We start from the raw sequence: 20,757 nt of genomic DNA, 5'->3' as shown, positions 1-20,757 counted from the left end.
ACTCATCAAGCAGGTGGCTTGACAGGATCTAATTCTGAAAGGAAGAGGCTAAACAATCTGACTGTGTGGGTGAGAGAGGGAGTCAGGTTTATGGAAAATGGGGGGACTATCCACTAGAGAAATACCAGTCCCCAGCTGCTTAACTTCCTAGGTTTTGGAGGAACCCCTGAGGCCCCCAGTGCCAGAACCTTGTTGGGACTTTTGCTTGATCTATCCTGTCAGAAATCTACTGCCGTGCTGTCATGTTCTTTTGTGCCAGATATGGACTGGGCACAGAGCTTGCTCATACATACCAGATGTGTAATGGGAACAGGGACACAGGTAAGGCTCTGTGGTGTCAGAGCTGGGAAGGGGGACACTAAGGAAGGAAACTGGAATCATGCTTGCTGGAAGTTCACCCCAATAAACATTGAATTGTTTGCACCTTTGGACTTTGGGTATTGTTGCTCTCTGTTCATGCAAGAAGGACCAAGGAAGTAAGCAGGTGAAGGAATAAGCCCCTAACAGGACTGTCTTACTGTGTACGTGTAACATTTCACACAAAGGGATCCTGAAGACTGCTGGAGCATCTAGGCACGACTGCAATACAAATAATACAATTTTTGCAGAATCCAGAGGCTCACCCTGAGCTGTGAAATTGCTGCTCTGCCTTCCTCACTTTCTTCATCTAGTTCATCATCACTCCACTCCCAGCCACCATCGTCAGTCTTATGAAGACACCCACTGGAACCCGGGACCCTCTGGACCTGTTCAGCAGAGAGACAAACCAATGCTGTATGAAGCAGATCATTCTAACCGTCTTTTTTAGGAAAAATGTGTCCAAACATCATCTAAGTGGTCATCCTGGAGTCTAACAGGAACTGATAAAAGATCAGTGAGTTTATATCTAGAGGACATTAGAATATCACAATGCTAACTAAGAATTAGTCCAAAAAATTCTGAGCACAGTTTTAAGCATAAAAACTAGCACAACTGTGACATCCATGTTAAACAAAGGTGGTCACTGTCCATTTGCATCTTGATACCTTTTTAGCTCTTTCAGTGATTGTTGGCGCTCTCTGCAACATCTTTTCTTGTAGAAATTCTTTATTCTGGAAAAGAAAAAAGATTTTAAGGGTCTAATTCACTCTTCTCCTGTTGAAAGTTATTTTATGGCTCAAGCATTTTTTGGCCATAAAAACCACTTTCAATCTAATTTTAATAAAACCAGGAAGACATATGCTGTTTGGGAGCCAACATTGTTCTTTCTAAGAACATCTGCGAGATGTAATAAGAAACAATCCACCATTCATTCCCTGAGACTGCAGTTAGAATTTCTCTAATATGCATGCTAATCCTATACAACTTTTCATCTGTGATAGATTTCCCACTGAAAAATGACATAGGATTAGCAAGCAAGAAGTGGTATACGAGAAACTTTGATTTTCCTTAAAATTCAACTGAATCGCTGCAAAATCACTGCCCCCCAAAAGGGTACCTTAAGGCCTAGAACAAGAGAGAAAGAAATACTCTGCCCTGATCCAGTGACAGATTTAAGGTCTGGTATCTTGCAACCCATCCTTTGGGTCTAGAAATGGGAGTTTTATACCATTTGGTATGGGAGGCGCCCAGCTTTCAAAAGCATACAGCACTTGCTACTAGTTTTGGAGAGCCCTGAAACACTTGACCTTATTTATGGCATAATACAGTAGAACCTCAGATTTACAAACACCTCAGGTATGGAGGTTGTTCGTAACTCTAAAATGTTCGTAACTCTGAACAAAACGTTATCATTGTTCTTTCAAAAGTTTACAACTGAACATTGACTTAATACAGCTTTGAAACTTTACTATGAAGAAGAAAAATGCTGCTTTTAACCATCTAAATTTAAATGAAATAAGCTCAGAAAGTTTCCCTATGTCAATTTTTTTTTAAAAACTTTCCCTTTATGTTTTTAGTAGTTTATGTTTAACACAGTACTGTACTGTGTTTGCTTTTTTTTTTTTTTGGTCTCTGCTGCTACCTGATTGTGTACTTCCAGTTCCAAATGAGATGTGTGGTTGATCGGTCAGTTGGTGTTTGTAACTCTGAGGGTTCTACTGTTCACGGAAAGTCTCCCAGATTGTTTTCAGAAGTTTCTAAGATCTTAGTTAGATTTACTCCCTCTGTAAGTAAATCTCCCTCCCTCATCTACACTTGTGCCAGCGTGTAGGGTACACGGAGCTATGTGAGATAGCAAAAGGCAGGCTGCATCTACGCTCACTGCGGAGTATAGCTACGCATGGCAGCGAAAGGATCTGGCAGTGGGGAGGCAGTGGGAAAAGTCTCCAGCTGAGCTGTTGGAGCCTTTCACCACTGCCTCCCTCTGCCGGAGCTTTTCTACTTTACTTGCCTAAGCAGTGCCTCACTGTCTACACAGCTACTTTATATCTGTGCTAGCTGGGCATGCAGTAGCTAACTCTCCACATCACTGCAAGTGTAGACATACTTTTAGTTGGCTTTAGAGGTGGAGGGGGGAAAAATAAACTCAATGGAAGATGTTAAAATCTCAAGATTTTTAAATAGTCTCTATGAAACACGTTTCTGTAACAGAATACATGATTTGATAGCATACAAAGGTTTTATTTCATTAATTTGCAACAAGCAGCCTAACTCAGAGTAGCACTGATTGTAAACAAAACAGCCATTCCAAACTCACACCAGTAAAGCCTTATACCGCCCCACATATTTCATGATACATAATATTTCCCTTCCATACAAGTTTTATCATACCTTTGCTTTTGTGAAAAATTTGTGTCTTAATAGCTCTGCTGCTGTTGGTCTATTAACAGAAGAGGAAGAAAAATAGTTGTAATTGTTACTTTGAAATGTAAGGTTTCAGAGTAGCAGCCGTGTTAGTCTGTATCCGCAAAAAGAAAAGGAGTACTTGTGGCACCTTAGAGACTAACAAATTTATTAGAGCATAAGCTTTCGTGTGCTACAACTCACTTCATCGGATGCATACAGTGGACAATATAGTGGGGAGATTTTATATACATAGAGAACATGAAACAGTCTGTATGGTAATACCCATTGTTTCATGTTCTCTGTGTATATAAAATCTCCCCACTATATTTTTCACTGTATGCATCCGATGAAGTGAACTGTAGCTCATGAAAGCTTATGCTCTAATAAATTTGTTAGTCTGTAAGGTGCCACAAGTACTCCTTCTCTTTTTGAAATGTAACTTATTCTTCCAAGCTGCTTGCCTCATTCATCGCAACCTGCCTACAACATGAAACTTTGCCACCTGACTGTTTACCCACAACCCGAGACCCCGAGTCAGCTGGCACGGGCCAGCCGTGGGTATCTAGTTGCTGTATAGACATATCCAATAAGGACAGCAAAAGCAATGGCTCTTTTCCAGATGCGATGCACTTCAGTTCACACCTCTGCTTTCAGGCAGATGGTTACTAAATACTAATGTGCATTAGGTTAGTTATCTTTAGAAAGTGACATATATAGGCATTACACATTTAGGAGGTGCACTGATATACCTTTGGTTATCTGCTGGCACCATTTGACTGAAACTAGTTTGGGAGCTTTTCTAGATTGTTACTGCCTTTGTTTTACTCATCTGCACATTTTCTAGCACATGGGACCCTGACTGGGGCTTCACGCCCGTACCGTAGAAGAAAGAAAGAAATAGTAATAAATTGGAAATTGCAATGTCATTTGCTTCCCCCCCCCATCACACCCTTAACACTGAACAGACGATCACCTACTTGTAGTGAGAGGATGATTTTAAACTGCTGTATCGGGATATTTTAAAAGGATTTTCATGGATGAGAGAACGTGTTATGGGAAGTTTGCTAATGTTTTATATAGCTGCCCTTAATAAATAGTCCTTATAACCAAATGAGTCAAGATTGCACTAAGAGCCTTCTTATATTTGCAAATTTAAAAACAATGTATATTTGAAAAGCCTCCACAGGTAAATACATAGTTCACAACCTATAATTTCTGATGGGCAAAAAACACAGTGCAGCTTGAACCAGAAGCGAGAAAAAATTGCAATTAAGTCTCTGGGAGTACAACACTGAGCTAGTCAGAACCGGTTAATCAGAATGGAAGTTGTGTTTCTTACCAGTCGTACACAGTATTGAACATTTATCCCTATTTTTTAAAAATGACGATGGGCAGGAGAACTTATTGTCAGACAGCAGGTCCTCTGCAATCATCTTGGCTCAAAGATTGCAGAGCTAACTAGGACAACTTTTATTTTTAAATGGTGGTGGTAGTTTTACCTTTTTTCAGGGTCTTTCTGTAGGCATGAGGAAATCATCTTCCTAAATGATTTCCCATACTTCTTCAGCATTTCTTTATCTTGCACACCAGTCTCTAAAGAAGGTGGATCATTCTGTAGTGTCAGCATTAAAACCTGAAAGAATTAAATCCATTGGAAACATTTAGAAAGGCCAAAAATTCTTAGAAGTCAGGTCTAGGGAACCCCACACATACAGCAGCCTGATGCATTCTGGTGACGCACAACTTTAACATGTTAGGAGTTGAGATACAGGCGTCAAATTGAAAGTAAGGTCAGAGCAAGTTTTCAGGTCAGTCACGCCAGCATGATGCAGCGCCAAAGGGAAGAAAAGGGACGCAGCATTTCTGCCAAGCATGTTCATTCCTACAACTACAATACCCACCTGCTGAAGTGAAGAAACAGATTGACAGAGCCAGAAGAGTACCCAGAAGTCACCTACTACAGGACAGGCCCAACAAAGAAAACAACAGAACGCCACTAGCCATCACCTTCAGCCCCCAACTAAAACCTCTCCAACGCATCATCAAGGATCTACAACCTATCCTGAAGGACGACCCATCACTCTCACAGATCTTGGGAGACAGACCAGTCCTTGCTTATAGACAGCCCCCCAATCTGAAGCAAATACTCACCAGCAACCACACACCACACAACAGAACCACTAACCCAGGAACCTATCCTTGCAACAAAGCCCGTTGCCAACTCTGTCCACATATCTATTCAGGGGATACCATCATAGGGCCTAATCACATCAGCCACACTATCAGAGGCTCGTTCACCTGCGCATCTACCAATGTGATATATGCCATCATGTGCCAGCAATGCCCCTCTGCCATGTACATTGGCCAAACTGGACAGTCTCTACGTAAAAGAATGAATGGACACAAATCAGACGTCAAGAATTATAACATTCAAAAACCAGTTGGAGAACACTTCAATCTCTCTGGTCACTCGATCACAGACCTAAGAGTGGCTATACTTCAACAAAAAAGCTTCAAAAACAGACTCCAACGAGACACTGCTGAATTGGAATTAATTTGCAAACTGGATACAATTAATTTAGGCTTGAATAGAGACTGGGAATGGATGAGTCATTACACAAAGTAAAACTATTTCCCCATGGTATTTCTCCCTCCCACCCCACCCCCCACTGTTCCTCTGATATTCTTGTTAACTGCTGGAATTAGCCTACCTTGCTTGTCACCATGAAAGGTTTTCCTCCTTTCCCCCCTGCCCCCACCTGCTGCTGGTGATGGCTTATCTTAAGTGATCACTCTCCTTACAGTGTGTATGATAAACCCATTGTTTCATGTTCTCTGTGTGTGTGTATATAAATCTGTCTTCTGTTTTTTCCACCAAATGCATCCGATGAAGTGAGCTGTAGCTCACGAAAGCTTATGCTCTAATAAATTTGTTAGTCTCTAAGGTGCCACAAGTACTCCTTTTCTTTTTGCGAATACAGACTAACACGGCTGCTACTCTGAAACCTGTGATTATGCAAGGCACTGAATTTAGCCGTATAGAGTGGAAATCTGTCAACTTCATGAAAAAACTCGCACAGATACAGACAGACATCATCTTCCTCTCCAAATGCAAACAGATGGACATCATACCGAAAGGACTGAAGGTAAAAAATCCATTACAATCTACATACCACACAGACTATGCTGACAGCTTGTGCCACACACTCTCAAGGAAACTGCGGAACCACCTGATCAACATCCTCTACAGCAAACAGGGAAAGATTAAGAATGAGCTCTCAAAACTGGATACTCTCATAAAGAACCAACCTTCCACACAAACTTCCTCGTGGCTGGACTTTACAAAAACTAGACAAGCCATTTACAAAACACACTTTGATTCTCTACAAAAGAAAAAGGACACTAAGCTATCTAAACTACTATATGCCTCAAGGGGCCACAACAATGGTTCCCGTAACCCACCCAGCAATATTGTTAATCTATCCAACTATACTCTTAGCCCAGCGGAAGAATCTGTCCTATCTCGGGGCCTCTCCTTTTGCCCCTCCACCCCCACGAACATGATACAGTTCTGTGGTGACCTAGAATCCTATTTTCGACGTCTCAGACTCAAGGAATATTTCCAACACACCTCTGACCAACATATTAACCCACAGAGACCTTCCTGCCAACACTACAAAAAGAAGGATTCTAGGTGGACTCCTCCTGAAGGTCGAAACAGCAGCCTGGATTTCTACATAGACTGCTTCCGCCGACGTGCACGAGCTGAAATTGTGGAAAAGCAGCATCACTTACCCCATAACCTCAGCCATGCAGAACACAGTGCCATCCACAGCCTCAGAAACAACTCTGACATCATAATCAAAAAGGCTGACAAAGGAGGTGCTGTCGTCATCATGAATAGGTCAGAGTATGAACAAGAGGCTACTAGGCAGCTCTCCAACACCACTTTCTACAAGCCATTACCCTCTGATCCCACTGAGAGTTACCAAAAGAAACTACAGCATTTGCTCAAGAAACTCCCTGAAAAAGCACAAGAACAAATCCGCACAGACACACCCCTGGAGCCAGGACCTGGGGTATTCTATCTGCTACCCAAGATCCATAAACCTGGAAATCCTGGACGCCCCATCATCTCAGGCATTGGCACCCTGACAGCAGGATTGTCTGGCTATGTAGACTCCCTCCTCAGGCCCTTCGTTACCAGCACTCCCAGCTATCTTCGAGACACCACCGATTTCCTGAGGAAACTACAGTCCATTGGTGATCTTCCTAAAAACACCATCCTAGCCACTATGGATGTAGAAGCCCTCTACACCAACATTCCACACAAAGATGGACTACAAGCCGTCAGGAACAGTATCCCCGATACTGTCACGGCTAACCTGGTGGCAGAACTTTGTGACTTTGTCCTGACCCATAACTATTTCACATTTGGTGACAATGTATACCTTCAAATCAGCGGCACTGCGATGGGTACCCGCATGGCCCCACAGTATGCCAACATTTTTATGGCTGACTTAGAACAACGCTTCCTCAGCTCTCGTTCCCTAATGCCCCTACTCTACTTGCGCTACATTGATGACATCTTCATCATCTGGACCCATGGAAAAGAAGCTCTTGAGGAATTCCACCATGATTTCAACAATTTCCATCCCACCATCAACCTCAGCCTGGACCAGTCCACACAAGAGATCCACTTCCTGGACACTACGGTGCTAATAAGCGATGGTCACATAAACACCACCCTATATCGGAAACCTACTGACCGCTATTCCTACCTACATGCCTCTAGCTTTCATCCAGATCATACCACTCGATCCATTGTCTACAGCCAAGCGCTACGATATAACCGCATTTGCTCCAACCCCTCAGACAGAGACAAACACCTACAAGATCTCTATCATGAATTCCTACAACTACAGTACCCACCTGCTGAAGTGAAGAAACAGATTGACAGAGCCAGAAGAGTACCCAGAAGTCACCTACTACAGGACAGGCCCAACAAAGAAAACAACAGAACGCCACTAGCCATCACCTTCAGCCCCCAACTAAAACCCCTCCAACGCATCATCAAGGATCTACAACCTATCCTGAAGGACGAGCCATCGCTCTCTCAGATCTTGGGAGACAGACCAGTCCTTGCTTACAGACAGCCCCCCAATCTGAAGCAAATACTCACCAGCAACCACACACCACACAACAGAACCACTAACCCAGGAACCTATCCTTGCAACAAAGCCCGTTGCCAACTCTGTCCACATATCTATTCAGGGGATACCATCATAGGGCCTAATCACATCAGCCACACTATCAGAGGCTCGTTCACCTGCGCATCTACCAATGTGATATATGCCATCATGTGCCAGCAATGCCCCTCTGCCATGTACATTGGCCAAACTGGACAGTCTCTACGTAAAAGAATGAATGGACACAAATCAGACGTCAAGAATTATAACATTCAAAAACCAGTTGGAGAACACTTCAATCTCTCTGGTCACTCGATCACAGACCTAAGAGTGGCTATACTTCAACAAAAAAGCTTCAAAAACAGACTCCAACGAGAGACTGCTGAATTGGAATTAATTTGCAAACTGGATACAATTAACTTAGGCTTGAATAGAGACTGGGAATGGATGAGTCATTACACAAAGTAAAACTATTTCCCCATGGTATTTCTCCCTCCCACCCCACCCCCTACTGTTCCTCTGATATTCTTGTTAACTGCTGGAATTAGCCTACCTGCTTGTCACCATGAAAGGTTTTCCTCCTTCCCCCCCCTGCTGTTGGTGATGGCTTATCTTAAGTGATCACTCTCCTTACAGTGTGTATGATAAACCCATTGTTTCATGTTCTCTGTGTGTGTGTGTATATAAATCTCTCCTCTGTTTTTTCCACCAAATGCATCCGATGAAGTGAGCTGTAGCTCACGAAAGCTTATGCTCTAATAAATTTGTTAGTCTCTAAGGTGCCACAAGTACTCCTTTCCTTTCCTTTTCTTTTTGCGAATACAGACTAACACGGCTGCTACTCTGAACACTATTCTAAAAATGCAGTGGTCCATCAATTCATGCAGAATTATACAATCAAATGTAAATGAAAGTTAATATTCCCAAGTCACAAATATGAAAACATAATTACAACTTAAGTGACCTTTATAGTCCAGAATCTGAACTTGTGGATATATAGTCATCGTAGAACTGAGTGCTGGCCACAAAACCTACTGTAAAATGCTTTTAAAATTCCATTATCATACAAGAAAGTATTGTTGAAAACAACATCTGCTAAATCAGTGAATATTTGTCTCTTACTTTGCAGACCAGGGGCATTGTTAACATGAACACTGACTGCATTTCAAATCAACTCGGTGGTTCAAGGCCTTGTCTGCAAAGGAAAGCTGCACCAGTTTAACTTATTTTAGTTAAACTCGTCCAAACCCCTTGCTAGACTCTTATTTCAATTTAAGACAAGCTTATTTCAGATTAGCGTCAATCAATAAGAAATGTGCTTAAATTAAACCAAAATTTGATACTTAAACTGAAATTAGAGGCCACAAAAGGCTTTGCACGTTTAACTGAACAAGTTTAAAAACTGATTTAAATGAAACTGGTGCAACTTCTGTGCATAGACAAGGCATAAGGCAGGTCTCTTTTCAGACTATTTGTCAAACCCATTCAATGTTTCAGTTTTGAATAAAATATAATTGTTTTCTAGAAAACATGTTTGCTCCATTGATGCTAGCTGGTGAAAACCTACCTTTAATTTCTTAGCGATAATCAGGGTAAGTGGTTGCAATTTTTTGCAAGAATTTGAACAATATGCAACAGCAACACAAATCTAAAACCCCTATTTAAAAATCGGGAGTACATGAAACAAGTATTTGAAGAGAAAGGATATGTCTTCTGCACAGCAAATATCTGACAAAACAATTACCATATTAGTCTGGAGTATGTCTGCATAGCAGTGAAGTCTCCAGGTCCCTTAACCCATAATGCTGTGTAGCAAGGGACAGCTAGTACAGTTACAACACAGCAGAGCTGCAATGAAGGGAACTTCTCCCCCTCCCCCGCGAGTCCATGTGTTCAGTTAACTCGTTTACTAGAAACAGGTATGTCTGAATATAATGTAGAAATAGGTCCTTATTTTCTGAATGGTGAAGTCTTAAAATCCATTGCATCCTATCAAGCCAACTGTACCACTACAACAGGAGCTGGTTTTCCTTTTTTTAAAATAAAGGTTTTAATACTTAAATTTAAGCAAGGGGTAGAAAGATTTGATGTCTACTATAACAGGAGTTAAAGTATTTTATGTGGTTTAAGCAAGATTTGTTTTATTCTTTTCATGGTAAAAACTGTCTGAATTCTGGATGGATGGATAGATAAGGCTACGAGTCAGTCATGGAGCTCACCGATTCTGTGATTTTAAGAGACCTCTGTAACTTCCTCAAGATTCCACTAATTCAGCCCCAGGCAGAGGGGCTCAGACTTCAGAGCGAGCCCGAGCCCTGCAGCCAAGCCCTGCTGCCCGTAACTTATCTTTGCGGGGCCTCCTGTGGAGTAGGGCCCCAGCCAATTGCCCTGCTTGCTACCCTCTAACACTGGCCCTTTGTACGTTTCTGCAATTTTATTGTTGATTGCCTGTGTCCTGTCTGTGACTTTTAATAAAAATACACATGCCAAAATTTTAGCCATATTTTTATTTATTTATATATTATAAATAAATAAAAAATATATACACACATTTAAAAAAAAAAGTAGCAGCATGGGGAAATCTGTCTCTCTTGCAGAATCTAAGGTTTTTGCAGGTGGCAGCAGGATAAAAATGGGATTCAAAAAATATCCTGCCCAGGGCTCTAGTTTAGAGCAACAACCTTCCTCAGGCTTCAGTGATGTGCCTTTAAAATGGAAACCTCTGAACTAAAACAACAAAAATACCATATTAAACACAAATCTCAGCTCAGTTCCCATAGTTATAACTCCCCCAAATAGATACCAGGCAGTTAGTGCTGACAAAAACATACGGTGAAACGTACTACCTCTCTGACAGAATGAACCCAATTACCTTTCGGGAATACCCAAGGCTGAGGCCCTCAATTCATTTTACACAGGCTACTGACCAGCCGCCAGATAGCAACTTCCAGTCTCCAGCTGGGCTAACATTCAAACCAGGAGAAGAATGTAGAGCCTCTTACCTCTATTACTAATCCAATGAGGTATCCAAGCCCCCAGTTAAAAACTCACCTGGAACAACTGGTTCCAGATTTTATGAGTAGGTGAATAGAAGGTAGGAGAGGACTGATTATCTCCTTATCCAGGGGTCACTGGATGCCCTATAATCTTTGAACCACTGCTTTTTCTACAGCTCTAAGAGAAAAGACTGCAATGCTGCTTTTAAAGGATCCAGGTGAGATATCTAATACTACTCATGAGTATCTGCGCAGGGAAGGGTATAGATTTGAACAGTACTATTCTCTATTTTAAGCACAAACATAAAAAAGGAATGACAGGTTTCAGAGTAGCAGCCGTGTTAGTCTGTATTCGCAAAAAGAAAAGGAGTACTTGTGGCACCTTAGAGACTAACAAATTTATTAGAGCATAAGCTTTCGTGAGCTACAGCTCAAAAGGAATGTAACATTTAAAAGGACTTCCCCATAGAGATTATAAAATGCAATTCTCTGAGTCTGATGGTATTTTACAAATACAATCACAAAGGACAGACAGCTCTTCAACAAGAGGAAAATTGGACTGACCACATTCTTTCAAATAACCTCAGGAAATACTGTTTAATACTGTTTTTTGTCACCACAAGTATTTGAAGATTACCGCTCACCTTCATCGGTGGGTATTTGTGATAAGGAGCTGCCCCAGTAGCCAGCTCTATAGCAGTGATTCCAAAACTCCAGATGTCTGCCTTGAAGTCATAACCTCTGACCTGAAAAGTAACAAGATATTACGCTACATATTTTTCATGATCCCAACTACACCTCTGCCAGCAGGCTTTGAATGGAGCTTGTTAAATGTTTGCATCATTTCTTTACCCTCAAGGACTTGGAAAGACATCTTCCATTAAGCTTTGCTGGTATTGCAGTTATACCCAGGAAGGAACATGCCTTTCTTTACCTTTCAGTTCCTTCCTGGCTGCAAATCAGAAACCTTAGGTAGAGCAGTCATATCTGAGGAAGACCATATTTGTAGCTTGTAAAAGAGTTTTCATATGCCACATTACCAGTACAAAGGTTACATCAAGATGGCTACTAGATATTGGGTTCAACCGGGCTTTGGCTTCCATACCAATATGGAAAGTCGGACTGCTTGTATGACTGAAATAGTCATAGTAAGGGGATTGATAGACATATGACTGTGTTTGGGGCTGTGCCTAGCCAGCTACTTTGTTAAACTAACTGCAATCACATCCAGTCCTGAAACAGGTTAGCACTCTACTCTTTGCACTGGGAAGTCCGTGCCAGCCTGGAGTTGAGCCAGGCCACTGACAAATTCCTAATTCCTGCTTATAGAGGCCATTGCTGATATTTAATATTTTGCTTTCCATTAGATTGTCTTTTGGTTGAATGGGTATTATTAGTTTCCACATTAGATGGGCAGATTTGTTCACTAAAGTCATCTAGCACTTAAACCTCCACTATGCAAAGAAAAAAAAATTTCATATGCCGGTAAGCCTTTTTCCTCATTAATATTATCTAGTGTTTTGGCATCTGAAATGGAAAATTTACTTTATTCACTGAAGGGAAGAGACACTGTGTACTAACTTTAATGAGAACTACAAACCACAAGTGTTTTGCCAAAATGAAATTGTTCACGTTTCCTGCTCTCAAGACAAATGGGAGAAGACTGCAAGAGCTGAATTGGTGGAAATTTAATAGCAGTATTGCACTAGGTAAGTTAACAGTTAGTTTAGGAGAACACACTAATTCTGATGAAGCTAAAAGCTTTGCACAAACTATCTGTAAGGAACAAGACTATTGTTGCATTTTGAAGAGCACTTCCAGATTTCAGTTTATGGTTCATCTTGTTCTATATTCATATGGTTAAATTAAATTTGATAAGTTAACTATCCTTCGTTTACCTTGTACTAGTTGCTTGAGTTCTGCAGTCAATTTTCTTTTTGTCCATCTCTGGACACTCCATATCTAGCCTACCTGGGATACTCCAGTTTGATGGGATTTAAGTGAGAGAAACCGCTGGTAGTGATCTCCTTTTACTATGTGAACTTGGCTTTCTTGTATTTATATGATTATATTAGTAGAGAAAAAAAATCTCTGTAAAGTTTAATAAAATTAAGTTGCATCACACTGTATGTGGATCAACAATGCTAGAGAATAAATTTAAACTATAATCAAAGACAAAAACAACAGTGAAGCACAGTGTTAGTCTTGTAGTAGGTGCACAAATACATCGATAATTTTTTACCACCTAATTTATTGCTTCTAATTACAGTACAAAATCCTGCTTGTAAATTGAAGTCATCAGGGAAGTTTTCAAATTCCTATAAATTAGTTTAATATAGCTAATGGCTACCCAAAGGGAAATCAGCTCTTCACTTGAATTTTGATCCAGAATATACCAATAACCTTAATTTGTTTCTACTTTATGGATTTAGATCAATGAAATTTACCTCTCTTCAATTTGTGCCATAAGTTGTTTTCCAGTCAAAATGTGCAGAGCATTTAGAGGGATAATGGTGGAATAGGGAAGTTTATTCCAAAATTAAGAAATGGACTTGGGTCAAAAATTCTTTGATATCTACCTTTTCTATTTATTTATAACTCAAGATATGATTGGCTCACACTGACACCTGCTGGAAGAGAATGGGATGGTATAAACAGCCTTTCAAAATAATTCCTTGTAATAATTTCACACTCACAGTCCTTACGAACTCTCGTCATCCCCAGACAGCTGTCTCAATAGAAAATACTAGATATATTTATTTTAGTTACGTTTCCCTCCTGGTTACGGATCTTTATAACCACTTTATCCTTTCAGCTTTCCCCTTCCTTTGATCAGTTGGTTTTTCATTGATCTAATCCCCTCTCCTCCTTAATCACAGACATTCTGGACACAATCAGCCTGGAGAAGTCCAATACGGCCCAGCTCAGTACTGCAATATCACAGAACAGGAAGAGACTTCGAGAGGTCATCTAGTCCAGTCCCCGGCACTCGTGGAAGGATTAAGAATTATCTAGACCAGAGGAGGGCAAACTACGGCCCGTGGGCCACATCCGGCCCAAAGGACCGTCCTGCCCAGCCCCGGAGCTCCTTGCCCAGGAGGCTAGTCCCTAGCCCCTCCCCCACAGCCTTACCTCACCACGCCACCAGCACAATGCTCTGGGCAGAGTGGCTGCAGAGCCTGTCCTGATCTGCTACTCTGTGCTGCGTGGTGCCGCTGCCTGTCCTGGTGCAGCCGCGCTGCCAGCCACCCGTGCTCCAGGCAGCGAGCTAAGGGGGCAGGAGAAGGGGGGGGTTGGATAGAGGACAGGGGAGTTCAGGGGGCTGGGGGTGTGGATAGGAGTGGGGGCGGTCAGAGGGCAGGGAACAGGAGGTTGAATGGGGGCAAGGGTCCGGGGGGGCGCCCTCAGGAAGGGGGGGGTTGGATGGGGCAGGAGTCCCAGGGGGGCAGTCAGGAAGGAGAGGTGGAGTAGTGGGGGGCAGTTAGGGGTGGGGGTCCCGGGGCAGTCATGGGACCGAGAGCAGGGCAGGTGGATGGGGCAGGAGTCCCGGGGGGGCATCAGGGGGCGAGAAGCAGGGGTGGGGGTGGGGGGTCCGATAGAGTGCAGGGGCTGGGCCATGCCTGGCTGTTTGGGAAGGCACAGCCTCCCCAAACCAGCCCTCCATACAATTTCCGAAATCCAACGCAGCCCTCAGGCCAAAAAATTTGCCCGCCCCTGATCTAGACCATCTCTGACAGGTGTTTGTCTACCCTGCTGCTCTGTCCCTTGTGCCTCCATTTACATAAGACAACAAGAGCAGACACCACTTCCATTCCCAGCTGATCAGCAGGTCAAGGAAGGAAAGAGAACCCAACATCCTAGAGGCAGCCATTCCTTTCCAAGGGATACAAATGCTAACTAGGACTTCAGTAGGGGTGAAAAATTCGGCAGGGTAATGAATCGTTCCCCCCCCATCCCATCTCCCGACCCCCAGTTTTCCTCCACACCAGTTACTGACATTTACATTTGTTTTTTCTTGTGGGGAGTAGTCTGCACTGAATGTTTAAGGAGTAAACATTCTCTTATCCCTCCCATCACCACCAATATCCTCCATTTTAATGGAGCAAGTAGCTCCACTGAAACAAACTCTGACAACGGTTGCTGCTTAAGAAACAATCCTGGATCTTGAGTAGCCTTTTTTCAGAAGCTAGTTGGGATGACAAAGGGTGCTAGAGAAAAATCTAACAGACAGAAGAAGGGCCTGAAATTGTGAGTGCTCAAAGCGGTCTGAAATTTTAGAGAAAGGAGCCTGTACTATACTGAGCGGTATGAGTACTAAGCTGTCCTCTGGGACCCTCAGAAAGCCACAGTGGGTGGTATGAGGGCTGAGCCACCACAGTGACCAAAGTTTTCATGAACAAACATCAATGACTTAGCTCACTTGCCATGTACAATTTTCTAATAAGACACTACCAATTAAACAGTTACCTGTTCCATGACTTCTGGTGCCATCCAGCAAGGGGTGCCCACAAAGGTTTTTCTCACTTTATTTCTGGTAATATCACCACCAGTCGCTAAAAATGCACTAACACCGAAGTCTGAAATAGCAAAAAAAGCCGACAGTGAAGAAAACATCCTGAACATGAAAAAAAAACCACATAAGAAATCTCACCTATGCAGCTAATGGTCATGTTTCAGATGGGGAAGTTTCTGAAGGACTAAGAATGATCGACTAAGGCAAATTAGTCCTTTGACAATGTCCATAACCATGGATACTATTCAATTATATCAAAGAGGTGTGACGTGCAATCCACAAAAAGGACAGAATTCTAATTTTTAACTATGGTTGTGTTCAATGTCAGCCAGAGTGGGTGGCATTATCTCCCCTCTGATTAGTCTCTTGGACAAGTACCATCCCGCTATTCCCATGGCGATATTTGGAAGCACTCTAGTGATTGCAGGAATCCTCTGCTTCCTGCTTCCAGAGATGTGTGACAGAGCTTCAGGATCACATGGAGGAAGCTACGGAGAGCCAGTGGTGAGTCCTCAGAACTTGCCTGCTGATGTTTCTATGTCCCTTGTCTTTTCACTCTTGGCTAAATGGCACTGGTGGGGTCTATTGCTTCCCTCTTTGATGCTCGTCAACGCAGTGCTGAGGCCTGACTTGTAGCTCATGAAAAACTCTGCAATGCACAAAGCATTGAGGTGAAACAAAGAGTGGTCCCCAACTGAGCTTCCAGCTCTTTCAGACCTATCAGTGAATGAAATGCACAACTCATCCACCTCCCACCTGCACTGTCAGTACTCATCAAGCAGGTGGCTTGACAGGATCTAATTCTGAAAGGAAGAGGCTAAACAATCTGACTGTGTGGGTGAGAGAGGGAGTCAGGTTTATGGAAAATGGGGGGACTATCCACTAGAGAAATACCAGTCCCCAGCTGCTTAACTTCCTAGGTTTTGGAGGAACCCCTGAGGCCCCCAGTGCCAGAACCTTGTTGGGACTTTTGCTTGATCTACCCTGTCAAAAATCTACTGCCATGCTGTCATGTTCTTCTGTGCCAGATATGGACTGGGCACAGAGCTTGCTCATACATACCAGATGTGTAATGGGAACAGGGACACAGGTAAGGCTCTGTGGTGTCAGAGCTGGGAAGGGGGACACTAAGGAAGGAAACTGGAATCATGCTTGCTGGAAGTTCACCCCAATAAACATTGAATTGTTTGCACCTTTGGACTTTGGGTATTGTTGCTCTCTGTTCATGCGAGAAGGACCAGGGAAGTAAACGGGTGAAGGAATAAGCCCCCTAACAGTGTTCATCATAAATTCTCTTAATGCTCTGCCAGATATGGCTAAGGTTAACTTTGAATAAGTTATTTTACACACACCTAGTGGCTGAACAGTATTCCATTACATCTCCCCCTTTTAGTTCTAGATTTCTATAATTTACAAAATACAATAAAAGCTTTAAAAGTGGCAAAGGGTCCTGTAGCACCTTATAGACTAACAGACATATTGGAGCATAAGCTTTCATGGGTGAGTACCCACTTCGTCAGATGCATGTAGGGGAAATTTCCAGAGGCAGGCATAAATATGCAAGCAAGAAATAGGCTAGAGATAACGAGGTTAGTTCAATCAGGAAGGATGAGGCCTTGTTCTACCAGTTGAGGTGTGAACACCAAGGAAGGAGAAACTGCTTTTGTAGTTGGCAAGCCATTCACAGTCTTTGTTTAATCCTGAGCTGATGGTGTCAGATTTGCAAATGAACTGAAGCTCATCAGTTTCTCTTTGAAGTCTGGTCCTGAAGATTTTTTTGCTGCAGGATGGCTACCAAACAGATTTAAGCGGGGGGGAAGGGGCGGAGAGGAGTGAGCAGGGCTGGAGTCTTGGGGTGAAGAGGTGGTGCAGAAGCAGGGCCTCGGTGGGAAGGGGCAGTGAAGGGGGGCCGGGGCCACAGCTTGGACACCAGTGCGGGGCTCTCCCACTTTTAAGGACCTTCTGCCACTCCTGGACAGAAGCCAGATGCCAGAACCACAGGATCAAACAGAGTTGTGAGCCAGAGGCAGATCCAGGGATTAAAGCCAGATGTCTGAAGCTAGGGGGAAGAAGGGGCCGGAGCACAGCTGGAACAGGACTGAAACAAAGGCTGGAATGAGCAAGAACTGGAAGCAGGTTGCATGATGTTGCACGCTATAATGTTTTATGGAAATATGCTTGAGTGTGAATATGATGCAACTGGAATATGCTTTATGGAAAAGGTCTCTTTATAAGGTATCATTACTGTAAGGGACTGCGGAAGACTTTGTTACAGCCTAGCCAGGGAACTTCCGCTTTCTCGAGCCGAGAGGTTACTGTGGGACATAGATAGCTGCTTCGTTATTGTGGGATAGAGAGAGGTTTTGAAGGACACAGCTGCTTTGTTATTGTAGGAGATAGTTCTTGAAGGACACAGCTGCTTCGCATGGCCCTTCGCCAGGTAGTAGAAAACCCCCCTTTAAGAAGCACCTAACTTTATATTCATGAGCTGTTTTTGTGTAATGCTTATTAACGCTGACTATCTGCCCTTCCGTTGGACTCCGTCCCAGGCAAAGCTCCAGTGTGCTGGGTTCCCCGCCTTCGTGACTGCAACACTTGGAATCCCCGTTGCGGGTGGGTCACTAACCTTCAGTAAAGCCAATAACTCACAGCTGTGTGTAAGCCTCGTTTTTCTCAGAGTACTCCTGCCGGACCTGTGGTGCTTCGAGCACCGTGGCCCAGAACGATTACAAAGCTAATGATCTTCTGAGCGTGCTCATCCCATTTGTTTGCATGTATTATTTCTATGTCTGGAGAGAGGAGAATAAGACATAAACTTGTATTACTGATGTAAACATTTTAAGTGGAAGCCATTACGGGTGCTTCAGAATCAATGACCTGTAAATGACTCTGTTTACTTGCAAACCTTCCGGGGTACCTGTGGGTCAGCCCAGGAAGAATGGAGGCTGGGGTCTCAGTGACATGTGAATATGTCACTTTATACTGGAATCCATCTTAAACCTGGTGCTTTTCCATTTAGAAGGAGGGGTGGGGACCCAGAGAGACACAAGATTCCCACCTTGTGCCAAGGCTATAAAAGGGGGTGGAACAGAACAAAGGGGGCTGCCAATCTTGACAACACCCCTTCTTTCCACCTAAGATGTCTGCTGGAACTAACAAGGACTGTACCAGAGAAAAGGATTTGGCCCAGACTAGGAAGGAGTATAGTCTATGAAAGAAGTTTATTGGAACATCTCTGAGGGTGAGATTTTACCTGTAATCAGTTTCTTCATGTATTAGGCTTAGCTCTGGTCTACACTATGAGTTTAGGTGGAATTTAGCAGCAGTAGATCGATTTAACCCTGCACACATCCAGACGACAAAGCCATTTTTGTTGACTTAAAGAGCTCTTAAAATCGATTTCTGTACTCCTCCCCGACGAGGCGATTAGTGCTGAAATTGACATCGCCAGGTCAAATTTGGCGTAGTGTGGATGCAATTCGATGGTATTAGCTTCCGGGACGTATCCCAGAGTGCTCCATTGTGACCGCTCTGGACAGCACTTTCAACTCAGATGCACTAGCCAGGTACACAGGAAAAGCATTGGGAACTTTTGAATTTCAGTTCCTGTTTGGCCAGCATAGTGAGCTCATCAGCAGAGGTGACCATGCAGTCACAGAATCGCAAAAGAGATCCTGCATGGACCGAAGGGGAGACACTGGATCTGATCACTGTATGGGGGAGACAAATCTGTGCTATCAGAACTCCGTTCCAAAAGATGAAATGCCAAAATATTTGAAAAAATCCCCAAGGGCATGATGGACAGAGGCTATAACAGGGGTCCTGCAGCAGTGCTGCGTGAAAATTAAGGAACTCAGGTAAGCCTACCAAAGAGGCAAACATCTGCTCTGGGTCAGACCCCCCAGACATGCTGCTTCTATGATGAGTTGCATGCAATTCTAGAGGATGTCCCTACCACTGCCCCACCCCTGTACATGAACTCCTGCAAGGGGGGAGTCTCACTCAACAGGGATGAGAATTTTGGGGACAAGGAAGATGAGGAGGTGGAGGATGAAACCATTCTCCCAGATGGCCAGGAGCTGTTTATCACCCTGGAGCCAATACTCTCCCAACCCGGGCTCCCAGACCATGAAACCGGAGAAGGCATCTCTGGTGAGTGTACCTTTGTAATATAATACATGGTTTATAAGCAAGCGTGTTTAATGATTAATTTGCCCTGAAGACTTGGGATGCATTTACGGCTAGGACAACTACTGGAAAAGTCTATTAACGTGTCTGGGGATGGAGCGGAAATCCTCCAGGGACATCTCCATGAAGCTCTCCTGGAGGTACTCCCAAAGGCTTTGCAAAAGGTTTCTGGGGAGGGCAGCCTTATTCCGTCCTCCATGGTAGGACACTTTACCACACCAGGCCAGTAGCAAGTCTGGAATCATTGCATAACAAAGCATGGCAGCATATGGTCCCAGTGTTTGCTGGCATTCAAGCAACATCCATTCTTTATCTCTCTGTGTTATTCTCAGGAGAGTGATAACATTTATGGTCACCTGGTTGAAATAGGGGAATTTTACAGAGGTGGCTGTTCCTGCTGGGCTGTTTGCCTGTGGCTGAAAAGAAATCATCCCCACTGTTAGCCACATGGTGGGGGGAGGGGTAAAGCGATCATCCCAGAGAATTGGGTGTGTGTGGGGAATTTAGTTGGGTTTGTGCTGCAAGTTAACCCAAAACCCGCAGCCCCTCCTTTTAAATGGCCAACCCAACGGGTGCTTGGTATGGGAAATGAGGACTCTGCTGTTTGAAACCATTCCCACATGTTATGAAGGTTGAAGAAGCCAAAAGACTCTGGCTTACCATGGCTGCCTGCAAGCCAAATTCTGTTTCCCAGCCCTGCATGTGTAATCTCTCACATCAAACTGGCAGGCCCTCAATATAAGAGGCAAAATGCGACCTTGTACCCAAAGCACATGTGCTATGTAATGTTAACAGCTTGGTTCACTGTGAAAGAGTCAACCCATTGTTCTCTAAAATGTCTTTTTAAATACTACTCTCCCTTTTTTTCCTCCCACAGCTGCAAATGTTTCAATGCTCCCCCTATCATCTCCATCCCAGAGGCTAGCGCAGATAAGAAGGCGAAAAAAACTCACTCACGATGAAATGTTCTCTGAGCTCGTGCAGTCCTCCCGCACTGAAAGAGCTCAGCAGAATGCATGGAGGAAAACAATGGAAGAATCCAGGAAAGCAGAAAATGAATGCAAGGACAGGAGGGATGAGCAAGAGGAGAGGTGGTGGCAGCATG

At 43.4% G+C, this 20,757-nt stretch overlaps 2 protein-coding genes across 2 annotated transcripts in view; one reads left to right on the top strand and one right to left on the bottom strand.

Annotated features, from left to right (window-relative positions):
• Window positions 1–20,757, top strand: part of LOC119851723 (solute carrier family 22 member 13-like) — a 47,890-nt gene that overhangs the window by 16,471 nt on the left and 10,662 nt on the right. Inside the window, 2 exon segments of the mRNA XM_043509716.1 lie at window positions 14,524–14,534; window positions 15,929–15,968. Coding sequence (XP_043365651.1) covers window positions 14,524–14,534; window positions 15,929–15,968 — 51 coding nt within the window.
• LOC122459061 (serine/threonine-protein kinase OSR1-like) lies at window positions 555–15,556 on the bottom strand. The gene is made up of 6 exons (XM_043509717.1): window positions 15,419–15,556; window positions 11,596–11,697; window positions 4,266–4,399; window positions 2,752–2,800; window positions 1,026–1,091; window positions 555–746 (listed from the first exon to the last, which is right to left on the bottom strand). The coding sequence occupies exons 1-6, from the start codon at window positions 15,440–15,442 to the stop codon at window positions 570–572; spliced, it is 552 nt and encodes a 183-aa protein (XP_043365652.1). The 5' UTR covers window positions 15,443–15,556; the 3' UTR covers window positions 555–569.

The sequence above is a fragment of the Dermochelys coriacea genome, chromosome 2 (assembly GCF_009764565.3).
Source record: "Dermochelys coriacea isolate rDerCor1 chromosome 2, rDerCor1.pri.v4, whole genome shotgun sequence".
Lineage (NCBI taxonomy): Eukaryota > Metazoa > Chordata > Testudines > Dermochelyidae > Dermochelys > Dermochelys coriacea.
Note: the sequence above shows the minus strand (reverse complement) of the source record. Positions and strands in the feature narration are given on the sequence as shown.